The following is a 16,284-nucleotide window of genomic DNA, read 5'->3' as shown; positions in this document are numbered from 1 at the left end:
GATCTGAATTACTACCTGAGCCACAGGCAAATTGACACAAGGTAAATAAGATCAAATATCTTTTTGCATGGCGCAAAAAAATGTTTGGAAGAAATAGGTTTCGATTCGCATACCAATAGTGGGAAAAGAGGAAGCTGATCCATTGACAAGACTTCATTAGAATCAGCCTGGGACCAATGTCCAAGCAAATAACCAGAGTTGCAAATAAGGCTTACCACCAAACTGTCAGGGAGCGCGGGAAGGTTGCAGAGGAGTGAGGTGGTGAGATGGCAGGGGTGGGGGATGGTAGAAATGAGTCAGAGAGTACAGAAAGAGAATGGATAAACTGAGAACATCAGGAAAGAACAAAGCCTGCAAACACAAGAGTACACCACCAATTTGAGTAAAAGCAGGGAAAGATTGTTAAAAACAACCATAAGTTTGGGCCAAATTAGCAGTAACGGTACATGGGATGAATTAATGACGTGTATAAAAGAGATGGTTTACTGGATTAGTATGGTTAGGAACCAGTGAGGTAAGAAGCTATTTTATATATTAGGCATTGAGATTAATGGGCCTTAAAGGAAAAATAATCAGAAAATGATAGAAATTATGGAAAATCTTAGTGATTTAGTTTCATTTCAAAACCGGTTCTTAAACCTAAACCAAGCAAATTAAGCAGGTACGAGACAGGTGTTGGCTGAAGCAGAATTAGAAAGGACATTAAGAGGTATGATAGTAAACAAGCGATGACTGACATTTAAAGAATAAACAGAAGTTAGCTTTCAGGCATAGAAACCTTAGAAAATGTATGGCTAATGAGAGAGGTTAGCCAAGATAGCACTAGATCAAAATTATAATGTTGCCAATGTTGCCGAAAACAGCAGAAAGTCTGGCCACTGGGAAAATTTTAGATTTCAGCAAGGTAGGACAAAGAAATTGATGAAGAAATGGAAAGAAACGTAAACATTGATTGCAGGACCTTCTATGGATGTGTCAACTGAATAGCAAAAATTAATGTGGGCCCCCTATAGATGGAGACAGGATAAATTATATTGAGGAATAAGGAAATGGCAGAGAAATTAAACTGTGCTCGTCTTCACTGAAGTTGAAATACAAAACCTCCTGGATGTAGTGGAAAACAGCAGGACCATTGTGAATGAGAACCTGAATTAAATTTACATTAGTCAAACTAAAAATACTGGAGAAATTAAAGGGACTGAAAGCTGATAAATTTCCAGGGCCTTACATCCTGTATCCTAGGGGTTTGAAGGAGGTGGCTATGGAATAGAAGATTGTATAACATTTAATAAACAGTAACATCCACTCTGGCACTGTACACAACAACCATAAACTGTCTTGGACTGGTCATCGACAAAATGACACCATTATATACTTATATTAATTTAAGCAATGAATAATATTTTTAATTATCTAGTATGGGAAGCATCAGATAGGGGAACTGCTGCAAATTACAATTTGGGTGTGGGCCTCAGGTGTTCTTTGACAATAGAAACTCAAGCGATCTTAACTTCTCACAAATTTACAGCTGATGTAGGTTTTATTAAAATTAGAAACTTTGCATGAGCTAATAGGTTGATGCAAATCTGTCCAAGTAGCTTATTTGACTAAAATTAGGTCAATGGTTAGGTCAGAGTCATACAGCACAGAGACAGGCAGTTGGCTCACCATGCCCAATTTGCCCGTCGACACAAATTCCTTTGCCCATATTAAGTCCGTATCCTTTTCTTCCTTGCCTATTCAAGTGCCACATGTCAAATGTAGTGCTCGCATATGATTCCACCACCTCCACATATCAATCACTCTCTGTGTAAACTCTCTGCTTTAAAATTCCTTCCTCTCACCTTAAACCCATGCCCTCTTGCTTTTGATAACCCTATCATGGGATAAAGATTCCATCTGCCCTATTTATACTTCTGATAATTTTACGTACCTTTATCAGGTCACCCCTCAGCCACCTTTGCTTCAGGGAAAAGAAACTCAGCCCACATCTAAATCCCTCCAATCCAGGCAACCTTCTGGTGAATCACCTTTGCACTGTCTCCAATGCAACCACATCCTTCCTGTAGTGTGAACACAATACTCCAAGTGCAGCCTAACCAATGTTTTGTAAAGTTACAACGTAACATCCCAGCTTTTATATTCATAGAATCATACAGCAAGAAATGGGCCCTTTAAGCCTACCTCGTTCACGCCAACCATGATGTCCATCTACACTAATCCCATGGGCCTGCATTAGGCCTGTACCCCTCTTCTCCTTTCCCATGCAATACCTGCCCAAATGCTTTTTAAACATAATTGTATTTGCCTCGATCACATCCTCTGGCAGCTCGTTCCAGATATCCACCTCGCTCTGGGTGAAAAATTTACCCCCTCAGGTCTCCTTTAAATTTCTCCCTTCTCACTCTAACTTGTGTCCTCTAATTCTAGACTCCCCTATCCTGGGAAAAAAGACTGTGACCATCCAACTTATCTATGCCTCCCATAATTTTATAAACTTCTAAAAGGTCACCCCACAGCCTCCCACATTCCAGTGAGAATAAACCCAGCCTGTCCAATATCTCCTTATAATTACTACTCTCTATTCCAGGCAACATCCTGGTGAATCTCCTCTGTACTTTTACTACATCCTTCCCGTAGTCAGCAACCAGAATGCCAAGTGTGGTCTAACCAATGTCTTGTGCAGCTGCATCATGACATCCCAACCCTTATACTCTATGACTCAGCCTGTGAAGGTAAACATACCAAAACCCTTTTCACCACCCTAGTGATGCCACTTTCAGCGAGCTATGGACTTGCACCCAAGGTCTCTCCGTACATCAATGCTCCCAAGGCCCCCGCAATTTCCTCGATATGCCCTACCAGAATGTGTTTCCAAAGTGCATTACTTCACATTTGTCTGGATTAAATTCCATCTACCAATGCTCTGCCCAACTTACCATCTGATTTGTATCCTGCTGAATCCTTAAACAACATTCCTTGCTATCAACACCATTACCAACTTTGGTGTCATCCATAAACTTACTAATCATTCCTCCTACATTCTTATCCAAGTCATTAGTATAATCACAAAAAAACAAGGGACCCAGTGCCAATCCCTGCGGTACACCCCTGGTCTTCCAATCACCAAAACATCCTCCCATCACCACCTTCTGCCTCTTTTCACCAATAGTCTGAACATCACCAATAGCCTGTCCTGGTCCAACCAGAGGTGCCACGGCCAAGAAAGCACACCCACACCTCTACTTCCTCATGAGGCTAAAGAAATTTGGCATGTCCCCTTTGACCCTCACCAATTTTTATTGATGCACCATAGGAAGCATCCTATCTGGATGCGTCACGGCTTGGTACGACAACTGCTCTGCCTGTGACCACAAGAAACCGCAGTGAGTCGTGGACACATCCCAGCACATCACAAAAACCAGCCTTCCCTCCACGGACTCAGTCTATACTTCATTGCCTCAGTAAAGCAGCCAAGATAATTGAAGCCCCCACCCACCCCGACCATTCTCTCTTCTTCCCCCTTCCATCTGGCAGAAGATACGAAGGCCTGAAAGCATGTACCACCAGGCTCAAGGACAGCTCAGGACTATTGAATGGTTCCACAGTATAAGATGGGCTTTTGACCACACAATTTACCTAGTTATGACCTTGCACCTTATTGTCTATCTGTACTGCACTTTCTCTGTAGCTGTAACACTTTATTCTGCATTCTGTTATTGTTTTACCTTATATTATTTCAATGCACTGTGTAATGAATTGATCTGTATGAACAGTGTGCAAGACAAGTTTTTCCACCGTACCTTGGTACGTGTGACAATAATAAACCAATTTAATAATTTATCACCAAACTAATTTTGCATCTAATCAGCCAGCTTGCCTTGAACCCCATGTACCTAACCTTCTGGACAATCTACCACACAGGACCTTGCCAAATTTCTTGCTAAACTCCATACTGACAATTGCCCTGCCTTCAATAATCCTCAGTCACCTCCTCAAAAAACAATCAAATTGAAGGATTTCCCCCCACACCAAGCAGTGTTGACGATCCCTGATCAGACCTCACTTTTCCAAATGAATCCCATCCTTGAGAATTTTCTCCACTAACTTCCCTGCTATTGGTGCAAGGCTCACCAGCTTGTAGTTACCTGGCTTATCCCTGCTACTCTTCTTAAGGAAGAACATTAGCTAACCTCCTTCTGGTATCTCACCAATAGCTAATGAAGATGCAAAAGTCTCCATCAGGGGCCTCAACCATCTCCTCCCGTGCTTCCCATTACATCCTTGGATAGATCTCATCTGGCCCTAGGGATTTATCAACCCTAAGGTGTGACACAGAATGGATGGATTAATGAGCCATGCAGAAGATATACAAGAGAAATCAAAATATAATTATAGAATCAAAATGTGCCTTCAGCAGACCAATTGACATGCAGGAGAGAAAAATGGAACACATTTGGTGTCGTTGACCTTCTACTGAAACTGGAAATGTTCGATGTGGAAGAGCAAACGATTAATAGGGAAAGGAAGCAAAAAGAAAGTGAGAGCAGGAGTGATTAAATGAAGTGATGGTGATGAAAGGGAAAATAAAAATGTGGGGTGGGGGTAGTGAGAGGTTTAGAAATAAAGAGTGGGTCCAGAATGGGTGCAAATTGTTGTTCTGGAATAAAGAAAATTTGACAATTTGGTTCACTAGACACTTCATGAACCCAAATAGAATTTATGCTATTAAAGTATGGAACTATAAAAATAGGTTTATTATGTGCTCATTTGGTTTGTAATGTACATCAACAGGTGCAACACATGAAACAGCTGATGAAAATCATGGTGGCACAAATGGTGCTGTGAAAATCCATGGTGAGCACTCCACCATCAGCCATTTCAAGGTATAACAAAACTGACAACTTGATCACCCAGTTCCCCTTCCTGCACAATCTGCACTTCCTTGTCTCACCGCAATCTCCCCCTTCTCCCAACAAACATCCCTGAATTATAAAGAGAAAAATAGCCATTTGCACCAAAGAATACATGTACAGCAACCAATTTGTGTACAGTCACCAAATCTTCCCCTGCAGACCTGAAAATGTCCCTCGTGTGCCAACACAATTCCCCTTCAACATGTCCCGATTGACTCTGTTCCTACCACCCTCATAGGCAGTGAACTCCAGCTCATAACCACTTTCTACATAATTAAGCTTTTCTTTACATTTCATGCCTTGTACTCATCATTTTGAATCTGTCCACCATGCTTCTCGAACCATCTGCTAATAGGGTAAATGAAGAGGAACTGCTTCATTCTAAACCTATCATGATTTTGTACACCAACGAGAAGATCTGCAAGGACAAACCGAACTTTTAGGAGTCACAAATGGAAACCTTAGTTGAACTCTAAATGGATTTCCATGGGATAGTGTCCCATTTTCCTTCAAGTTTGCTTCCTTTGGTCTCCCCTTAGTTTGCTCCAGTGCCTTACTTCTATTTGAGAACAACACAATTTTCCTGTTCCATGCAGCTGCCTTAAATTCACATTTTTTCAAATCACATTCACTGGACATATTGCAATAGTTTGTAAATGTAATTTTCAATAGATAACTTTAATGGGCTACTCCAGTGGTTTGTGGCTGGAGAACAGTTTAGTTTTTTAAAATTCAACTAGACTAGTTCATGCCACAATGCATTCCACCTGACATGTTTTGTTTTTGAACAGTACAGTACAGATCTCTGTATTCTATAGGGCTTTTGTGACTTTATAGCACTGTGAAGGACCATGGTCATTCCTTGGTTGGGCTAAGAGAACAGTCAGAGAAACAAGGTGTGTGTGCACGTAGGGTACAGCTTAGGTAAACTCAGTATCTTACTAAAGTTGCTTTCATCCATCTTTTGTTAGGTTTTCTTCTACATCAATGCAACCAGAAACATCAGGGCAGCAGCCAAGTCAAGAACTATACTGCCACCTCATGGTACAACGTTAACAGTTTTATGTGAACATCATAGACTGCAAAATCCTAGATAAGATTTTGCACTTTATCTTCTTGTTTGATGTATGGGTCTTATACACCAGTCAATCCATCACACAATGACAATGGCTTACATTCAGATTGACTCCTTGAAACCAGAGGGCATCTTTGCTGAAGCTGATCTGTCTTCAGCTGATACCCATGTATTTACATGATTCAGCAGAAGCCACTGGATAATAATCATGAGAGGAAGCCTTGGATAATCCTTCTTCTCTCCCAGCTAATGTTTATGCTAAATGTAGCACAAGTGTAGCAGAAGTATAGCCCCATCAGAGAGACATCCCAGGTAGCCCTGGTGCACCTTAGAAACAAAATGTGTGCTAAATTGATTATGTAGTGAAAGGGGTTCTTCAAATACAAGAACATAATCCATCTTTTCATCATACCGGAGTGATCACAAGGTCATCATATTACCATTGAGCACAGTCATCATCCTAGAGAGTGTCTACTGACCTTAAAACAAAGAATATTTCATCACAGAGTATATCATTTCATAGCTATCAGTGTAAACTGGAAGTACTAATGTTGTAGTGAATGCAATACAGGAATGAGCATACTCACACAGGTACAGTATCTTCATTTTGGGACATAAACCTTATTTTTTATGCAAGTATACTGAGGGGAGTAGTCAGAAAAAAGGATAAGAAATCTTTCTGGGGCATGAAGATACTCATGATAACTCATGAAGATACTCATGCCAGATTATAACTCATGAAGATACCCATTTCTCTTGTACTCAAACCAAGATAATAATAGTATAAGCCAGATACCTGTATCGTTCTTCCTGCAAACACTGCGTCATATAGGCATAGTCTCTTTGTAGCTGTCCTTTCAAATCTTCCATTGCATCCTCCAAATGAGACTGACCATCTTTAATTTCACGAAGTTCATCCAGGATAGTATCAAAATTGTTATGATGACTGTCCAATGTATTTGATTTTGGACTCCCCATGCCTCCAGCTCCTGCCCCAGAGTTACTGCCACCTGCAGAGCCAGAGGTTGCACTGGAACATTCATCCTCACTTCCGTACTTGGGGCTTGACACCAATGTAGCACTGCCACTTAGAGTCCTGGTGGCCTCCTCCTGGTGTGACTCATCTAACGTGTCTTTCAAATGGGCAATGTTGTCAGCGCTGCCAAACTTGTTTCGTATCAGGCTTGCAAACTCCCTTGGTTTGGAAACTACAGCTGTGTGAGTGACTTGAGAAAGGCCAGACAAACCTCCCTTCACACCTTCCACCACACCTCCGCCAAATCCACTGATTCCAGCTCTGACGTTGGCACCCACATCCTTCAGACCTTGCTGCATGTCCCGCAGAACATCCTTTGGCTGCCTCGAAAGGCCATTTTGTTCTATCTCTGTAAAAGTTAATTTTTAAAATGTACATTATATAGAAAGCAACATTTATGATTTAAGCTTTTTTAACTGTCAAATGGAGATACATATTGTCTTGCCTTCTTATATATCTTCAAGTGCTCAACAACACTCTAGAAAGACACTAAGGCAACCTGTTCTCAGGCATTACCAATCCTACTCTCTAAACGGCACTTGAAAGTTCAAATTAACATGTCAAAGAAGCATCTGACATACATTCATACCTCCCCAAAATCAAAACACAGTTGATAACCCATTTTAAATTATTGATATAATTTAAACTATTCAGACTACTGAGCAGATTTTTACAGCATGGGGAAGAACAATGACACAAAAGTATTGTATTGCATTAAAGTTGAGATATTGCCCATTAATTTAGTGCAGGGGATGGGATAGCAAACATTCATCCATCCAATGTCCCATTCAAGTACTCATTTTATATCCATTCTGAAATTATGAAGATATCTGGTATCCTCGGCTGAAAACCACACACGGGTACAGGGTGGTGGAGAATAGTCGATACCAAGAATGAATAGTAACATGACTTGAAGTTATCATCTTTAGCTCAAATACAAACTGTGGCATCCCAGCTGTTGTTTTAACCCATATTCTGCACAGACTACATTAAAGTTCAGACCTTCTGCTCTGTGGCTTTTCTCCGTGAGGTGGGTGAGGGAGATATCCCAGTGAGGATGTAATCCCTTTAGGTTCTACAGCATTGGATTCATACATTTTAAATGACAGATTACTTGAATAATGATTAGCTAGTTTTGCTACAAGATAAAATACTGAAGTGAATTTGAACATTGAAATTCCCCGTAATCCAATATTTCTTTTATATTTAAAGTGACAAATAGATTTCGACTAACTACATATTAAAGGCGGTCAGAGTCCCAGCAGTCACAAGTATTTTTCAGTGTCACTTAATCACTGCTGGTGGAGCACTGCAAATTCAGACAAGCATGGATGCAAATACCAATTGGCCTCTGTAAGCATGCTGCTTCTGCATAACGTAATCAATATATCCAATTATAGAGGACTCTTCCTTGCTATCTCTCTCTCTCCGAAGGAGCATTTCTGCATAAATGTGGTATGATTCCTAAGGATAATCACGAAAAAAATCTGAATCTTTATTCTCCCATTCAGACAGTGAAATCCCAACTTGCTGACCTCCACAAATATTCTGCCATTCCTTGACCCAGCAGGGATGTGAACTGTTTATCGTTCTAGAATATCTTTTTTTTTGTTGTTTTCTAATTCTTAAATGCATGTTTTTTTAATTCAGTATTACAAGGAATATAAAAGAATCTGGAATGAGTTTTAAAATTTCCCTAAAATTCTTTTATTACACAGTATCAGTTTCCATTTCTCTGTAACACATTTCATTGTGGGTGTGGAATGTAACCACTCATACACATTTAATTCCCTTTCAGTTTCCACAGAATTGCTGGTATTGCTGAAAACAAAACTAATGCTAAAACCATGACTGGAAATGTTTCGTTCCACTGAACTGAATTTCAATCTTTAAATCAAACAGAAAACATTTTTGCTACCATCTCGTAAAAAGAGCACATTATAGATTTGAAAATAAAATCATAGAAGTTGTAGAAGCTTTAAGAAAACCATTTGATATAGCAGAATATCCTAGGTATAATTTCTGGATTACACTGAGTTAGGTGATCTCACTGATTTATGGCGAAGGATTGTTAACAGTCTTACTGCCGTAAGGTGGATGCCATTCAAATCAACTTGGGTTCCAATTCACAATTGCTAAGAAGTGATCTTTCGTGGAAATGCTTTTGTAAAACATAAAATAAGGGTGGCATTGACTCAGTTTATGCCTGTCCCTGTTAGAAAAGCCAAACAAACCTCATTATCCAGGCCACATTTTGACAAGGTAATGGAAATATTGTCAAGATTACACCCCAATGAGTCACCATTTAAGGTAGGGAAGGAGAAAAACTGAAAAGGATGCTTAGGTGAAATACAGGAAAACATTCTAGAAGCACATTCAACAGGTTTCAGCACGTCCTCTTTAATTTCAGATTTCCAAAAGTATCCTTGGCATTTTGGTTTTGCTTTTATTCAGATGAAATCATCTTAATGAAACACCAGAAATAGTTACTACCTTTCCTGATGAAAAGAGCTGGAATTTTTAATTTGGGTTAATTTTGGTCAGAAATCCCAAATGTTCCATTTTCACCACCTTGACATAACTTAGTTTTTTTTAAATACACTATTATCTCAACCCAGTTCAAACCGGTTGTGAAGGCACTAAACAAATTAAAATGTTATGTTATTAACCCTCGCCCCCAACCCCCATGGACCTTGAGCTCACGAGACCATTGGTTTACACAGTAGTGAAACTGAACCACTAAAGCCACACTTGATGTACACATCACAACACTTCTTCCTAAATTTTCATCCTTTTTGAATATTCAGGACGATCTACCTAGGGATGATGTAGTTAGGCTCATGCAATAATCAGCGAACTATACCAACAGAATACATCAAAACTTATTTAATTACCCTTGGTGTTACCTTTTAGCTTTCTGTGGTAGTGTTCTAGCTTCTTGTGCAACTGGGCAATGGTCTGTGCCGATTTCTGGTTCTTCTTCTCAAAGACTTGCTTGATACGGGAGGCTTGTTGTTTGTCTGCATTATTTGCCAGCTTCAAGTACTCTGCTACATTATCATCCCGTGCAGTCTGCTCAATTTTTATCTGCTCTGTGATTTTCAGGATCTTCTGATGAAGATGGTCTATGGCGGCTTTTGTCTTATGAGGATCTGGGGTGCCATCAGGCACCTCAAGGCTAATATTGGTGTCTGAGCCCCCATAGCTTGTGTTTGCTGGCAGGCTCAGTGTACTCACATCTCCTTTTTCAAGCTGCAATGAAAATAAAACTTAATTAGAACAATTTGTAAAAGACATTCTTCATTTCTTCCAAAGGAAATTGTGCCTTTCCTCCCTTGGAAATACCAGTGTAATTCCGAAGACATCTAGAGCTGGCTTAGTTAACACCCAAGGCCAAATCTGTTCTCATCTCTATATGGATGCAATTTCCAGATTACAGCAAATCAACACGTCCAACCGAATCCAAATCCAATTTCACTCCATATATTGAAGTCAGAAATATATGCAGCTAAACTGGCCTTCACAAGCAGCATAAAATGAACTTACAGCAACACAGTTGCACATCATGCTCTATGTTCTTTTCCACTGAATTCACACAATGTAAACCTGGTTCCCAATTCACACAATGTATAAACAGGCTGCCAATTCATTATGAATCCCAACTAGCTGTACACACAACGGTCTATTTCACCCCTCACAAATCTGAGCTGTGGTGTGCCCCAAAGTACTCAACTGGCAAACAAAGCTAACACCACAGAAACCAAAGATTGGTCCTATGATTCTCCCGTTTCTGTAACTTACAAATACAAATTCTGGAACTGTACAATACAAAGCCTGGCTAATTTAGACATTTCAATCTGATTAAGATTCAAAAATTCCAGCATTTCCCATGTGCACACACGATGCCATGAGAACCTGCAAACTACTCTACAAGTAATTCAGTTAAGTTGATGCTGCCAGTTGGCCTTCTCATCCTCATTACATCATTACAAACAAATTTGTTTTTTCTTCCCCCGCCCCCCCCACCACTTTCATCCTTCAATATCAAGATTCTAGGCATTAGCAAATTAAGGCAAAACTTCTTAATCCAAGGAATATTGAGAACCTGGAACATGCTGCCATTTGCAATAGCTGAAGTGAACAGATGCAATCAAGGCATAACTAGATAAATACTACGTGGGAGAAAAGAATGGAAACAACTACAGGTGTAGAGTAGGAGGAGGCTTATATGCAGAACAATAGCAAAGACTAACTGTGTCAAATGGCCTGTTACTGTCTGAGAAGCCCTGTTCAATTCAGAGTGAAGGACTGCCCTTTTCAGTCCTAAAATTGAGCTTTACCAAGTCATAACTATATCTTCTTGTACCACAGACAATATTTTATCCCTAAATGGTGCTCAATATTAGCCATGTCTCTCTTGGTCTTTTATATATCAAGAAAGCTCCTGCTCATTCAATTGTTTTTAGTTTATATTGATCAAGTATTTCTCAAGTTTCCCCATGACAATCATGCAGAATTCAAATTCTGGTCTGAAATCTTGATTGCTCAGCATTGCACATATTGAAGCAAGCTATTAAATCAGTGACTAACTGAACCATGCTTTATACTACCCCTTGCAACAAAGTAGGGAGTGGCATTACAATGACCCTTAAAGAATAATGAACCAGAGTGCTGTTAAAAGTAAAATCAATGCAGCTTTCAGACATCACAAAATTCAAGCAAAATAATAGAATATACAACGTTGTGCACAAAGACACAAGGAATTTGCATGTACATAACATATTATCATGTTCTCAGGATATCTAAAGCACGGGACAGTCAATAGATTAAGAGACACAAGAGAAAGCAGAATTTAGAGCAAAAAAAGTTGCTGGAGGAACTCGGGGGGTGGAATCAGGCAGCATCTGTGGAGGCCAAGGGATAATCTCGACCTGAAAAGTTGATTATCCCTTGGCCTCCACAGATTCTGCCTGACCCACCAAGTTCCCCCAGCAGCTTGCTTCTGTTTTACAATCAACAGATAATTTTTGATTGGATATTTTCATGTGCAGGCTGAGTTCCAATTTGCAGAGAGCAAGATCCTAACCACAGATTACCTGGTTGTTCATTTGTTATGCATTGATGTGACAAATAATACATAGGCTAAAAAAGTTGCACAGCATTTGGTTTCCATTTTTTAGGATCTAGACATCACTGGAAAATTTATTTCTGATTTCTTACTGCCCTGGAACTGAGTGGCATGCCAGACAATTTCAGAGGGCAATTAAAGAGACGACCATGTAGGTCAGATAACAGATAACAATTGATTGCATAAAATAACAAGAGAAAAATCGGTTTCTATACACAAGATGAAAGAGAAACAACAGCCTAAAAACAATTAGTGTTCTTAGAAGTTGCAAGCCAAGAATCAAGGAAAACAAACAAGCCATTCAACTCAAAGGCCTCATCCTTTTTTCCGCATACCACTAGTTATTGAATTGTCTTCTCAATATATTCTTGTGTCACTTTTTTCCCCCCACAGAAACATATCTATTTGTTTAAACCCATGAATGTTTTATGCTTCAGCAGCCTCCTCAGTAATTTATGCCTGCTACACAATTTCAAAGTATTTCAATATAACTTCTGTTTTTACTTCTAATAGCTTTTTTTCGGCTTGTTCTATCCAGCTTATCACTTATCTCCTCTGCTTCAGTTTTACAAGTTCCTCTTCAAAATTCTAAAAACCAAGTTTCACTCAGAATATTTTTCAAATCAGACATGATAAATTGCATCAGTAACTCCTCACCTTTAAAAGGTGAGATCCTCTTTCCACTTGAAACATTGAGTGTATTTTCTCACTACAACTATGCAGAACCATGGACCTGCCAAAGCTACTGCATGTGTCAAAGAGCATCCATTCAATATGTTTAACTGAACTATCTCCAATTTTTGTTTGTCTGAAGTCAAAGGCTCTTGTTGTCAAAGACTAGCCCATACAACACCAGATGACAGGTTTGCACCACAGCAGCGGATATCACATCTCTTCATCTGCAACTATACACGTCAGAACAGAAGTTACAAGCTGGTGATCAGGTAGTGGATGATTTTGCCCAGAAAAGCAGAGATCAATCACAATACCTCCCCCCTTAAAACTGTCATTAAAGTTACCAGATTGTACTAAATCCTTTAAAGATTTTTTAGATGAAATCAAAACTGTACAACTCAGAAAAGCAGGCAAGGAGAGCTCTCTATTGCTTAACATAGTCTTCATACAAAGAAATCAAATATGGTCAGGACCATAAATTAGCAGAATAAATCAAAGCCAAAAATGTGGTCAATTAGCGATGGACAAGAAAATTCAAGCTGAAAATCCAAATAAAGGAGTGAAAAAGTCTCTTTTCTTCAGACACTCAACTTCCCGAAAGGATAAATCTCAAGAGAATTCATTATTTCAAATTTGCTATTTCAATTTGCTTTCCCCAGCTCGAGTAATCCTTGCTTCTCCTATAAGCCTTCACTCAGAGATGTTAAACTCAGGTCCCATATGGTCTTCCAGGCAGGTGTACAAATATTTAAGGGACAATTTGGAAGTAAAAGGAGAATTTTCCCTGTACCCTGATCAATATTCATTCCATAAGCAATATTAGAACATAGAACACTACAGCACAGTACAGGCTCTTCGGCCCACAACGTTGTGCCGACATTTTATCCTGCTCTAAGATCTATTTAACCCTTCCTTCCCACATAGCCCCCTATTTTTTCTATCATTCATATTGTGAAAACAAAAAATGTTTTGGTCATTTTCTCAACACTGTTTCTGGGAGAATGCCTCTTTTTCAGCTTTAGAACAGTGACTACACTTCTAAGTACTTCATTGGTTATAAAGTGATTTAGGACCTGCTAAAGATATGAAAGATATCATAGAAAGGCAAATTCATTCTTTATTTCCAATCTTTCCTGCATCCTGCTCTAGTAACAGCTCAGTTTTAAAATTTAATTTGTGCCATCATTTGCCCGTGTTTTTTCAGAGGGCTTGACTTGAGTCCAACAATTCTCTCTGTGAACTACTTTCTCCCCATTTCCTTTGAGAGGCTCCTTAAAATCATACTGTGGTTCAGTCTCTAAAATTTCTTTGATTATATCCTAGTGAAGAATCTTGGGATGCTTTTCTATGTTAAAGGTGTTATATGAATACAAGCTCTTTATAGGGAATTCATGCTCAAGAGTTAAGAAATCCTTTTTGAGGGCATCTCAGGGAAGTCACAGGCTTGTGACCGACTTACTGTTTAACTTGAGGACTATTATCTCTCTGGTGTACTTGACTAAATTAAGTGAATGCATTTGATTTTTCAAATGCTCTTATATTTGTTAATTCGCAGCTGTTTCACGTCTGAGCAAAAGTCCCTTCCTTCCTACAGATAGGTTACTCTGCACCGCATTAACCTCTGATTAGATTCTAAAACTTAGGAAACTGTAAATGCTTTTAGGTCAAACAATATGCATAAGGTCTTGTGCAATGTATAGCATTAAAAGTAGGAGTTTTAAACTCAAATAATACCTTTTATACCCTCAATATGCAGAACCATAAATTGTAGCTTGAAGAAATTGAATTGTGAATAAATGCTGTTTAACCATGTGAGAGAAATAAAGGACTTCAGATGCTGGAATCTAGATGAAAAAACAACAAGATGCTGGAGGAATTCAGCAAGCCAGGCAACATTTGTCGAGAAAAACTTCTTCAGGACTGAAGATAGGAAAAAGGGAAAGCCTGGGGTAAAAACAGTAGTGATAGATGGACAAAAGAGAGGCGGGGTGGGCACAAAGTGGTGATAGGTAGATGCAGGTAAGAGATAGTGATAGGCAGATGCGGGGGAGGAGGGGGATGGGTCAAAGGTATGGAGGCAGGTGCCCCATGGGCAGAGGGGAGGAGAGGAAAAAATAGGCAAGGAGAAAAAAAACAAAATAGGCTAGGAAAGGGAAGAAAAGAGGCATGGTTGGGGGGGGGGGGGCGGTGGGTGGAGAGGGGGAAGGGAAAAGAGGCACTTGGTTTAAAGTGGGAGAATTCAATGTTATTGCCATTAGGCTGTAAGGTCCCAAGATGGAAAATGAGGTGCTGTTCCTCCAGTTTGCTTTGGACTTCTCCTGGCAGTGGAGGAGTCCAAGGACTGACATATCAGTGATGGAGTGTTTAACCATGTATTATAACACCTATGTGTGAGAACTCAAACATCTCATGGGCTAGAAAAAAAAGACCTACAATTTCCACAAGGCTAATCTATTAATCAATGAGGAACAAATTCAGTTGTAAGAATTTCAAACAGAATCAATTTAATATTAGTTTAAAACAAAACCCAAAGTTATTCATGTTGCTGTGACATTGATGTAATCATTCAATAGTCTTGTGTGCCCAAGACATGTGCTGCTAGCTTCAAAATCACAAGTTACTCACTTCTCTTTTCCCAACCTTTCATCAAAGTCTTGATAAAAGTACAGTTTAGGGAGCCCCTAGATTTGAACCAGTTTGTGCTAAGCTAAGGCAGTGGTGAAGTGTTATACAGGTGGTCTTGTGCGGTTATGGATTTTAGTAAGGCATTATGGATTTTAATAAGGCATTCTACAAGGTCTATCATGGTAGACTCATCCAGATGGTTAAGATGCATAGGATCCACTGTGACTTGGCTGTTTGGATTCAGAATTGGCTTGCCCAGAGAAGACAGAAGGTAGTGGTCAATGGGTCTTACTCTGGCTGGAGGTCCATGACTAATGTTTTTCCACAGGGATCCGTACTGGGACTTCTGCTGTTTCTGATACAAGTCAATGGGTGGGTTAGTAAGTTTTCAGATGACACAAAGATTTGTGGCATTATGGATACTGTAGAAGATTGCCAAAGGATACAGTGGGATGTGGATCACAGAGTCGTACAGCATGGAAACAGGCCCTTTGGCCCAACTTGTCCTTGCCAACTTGTGTTGCCCAGTGAGTTGGTCTCATCTGCATTTGGTCCGTAGCCCTTGAAACCTCTCCTACGGTACAGTTCAGTTGTAGATATGGGTGGAAAAATGGCAGATGGAGTTTAATCTAGCCAAGTGTGATTAAGAAAAAGTACACTATTAGTGGCAGGACCCCCAACAGCATTGATGTACAGAGGGATCATGGGGTCCAAATCCATAGCCCCCTGAAAGTGGTCACACAAGTTCGTACGGTGGTAAAGGTGGCATATGGCATGCTTGCCTTTATTAGTGGAGGCACTGAGTTCAAGAGTCAGGAAGTTATGTTGC

General features: G+C 39.7%; 1 protein-coding gene across 3 annotated transcripts in view; it reads right to left on the bottom strand.

Annotated features, from left to right (window-relative positions):
• Positions 1-16,284, bottom strand: part of tmcc2 (transmembrane and coiled-coil domain family 2) — a 127,855-nt gene that overhangs the window by 18,868 nt on the left and 92,703 nt on the right. For all 3 annotated transcript variants that reach the window (XR_007957896.1, XM_052034855.1, XM_052034856.1), the window contains 2 exons: positions 9,934-10,279; positions 6,788-7,376 (listed from right to left, as the gene is read on the bottom strand). Coding sequence is in view for 2 of the 3 variants with exons in the window: in XM_052034855.1 (XP_051890815.1) it covers positions 6,788-7,376; positions 9,934-10,279 (935 nt within the window). In the remaining variant the exon portion in view is untranslated. The remainder of the gene's footprint in view (positions 1-6,787; positions 7,377-9,933; positions 10,280-16,284) is intronic.

Source organism: Pristis pectinata, chromosome 20, assembly GCF_009764475.1.
Source record: "Pristis pectinata isolate sPriPec2 chromosome 20, sPriPec2.1.pri, whole genome shotgun sequence".
Lineage (NCBI taxonomy): Eukaryota > Metazoa > Chordata > Chondrichthyes > Rhinopristiformes > Pristidae > Pristis > Pristis pectinata.
This window is presented reverse-complemented; position numbering and strand designations above follow the sequence as displayed.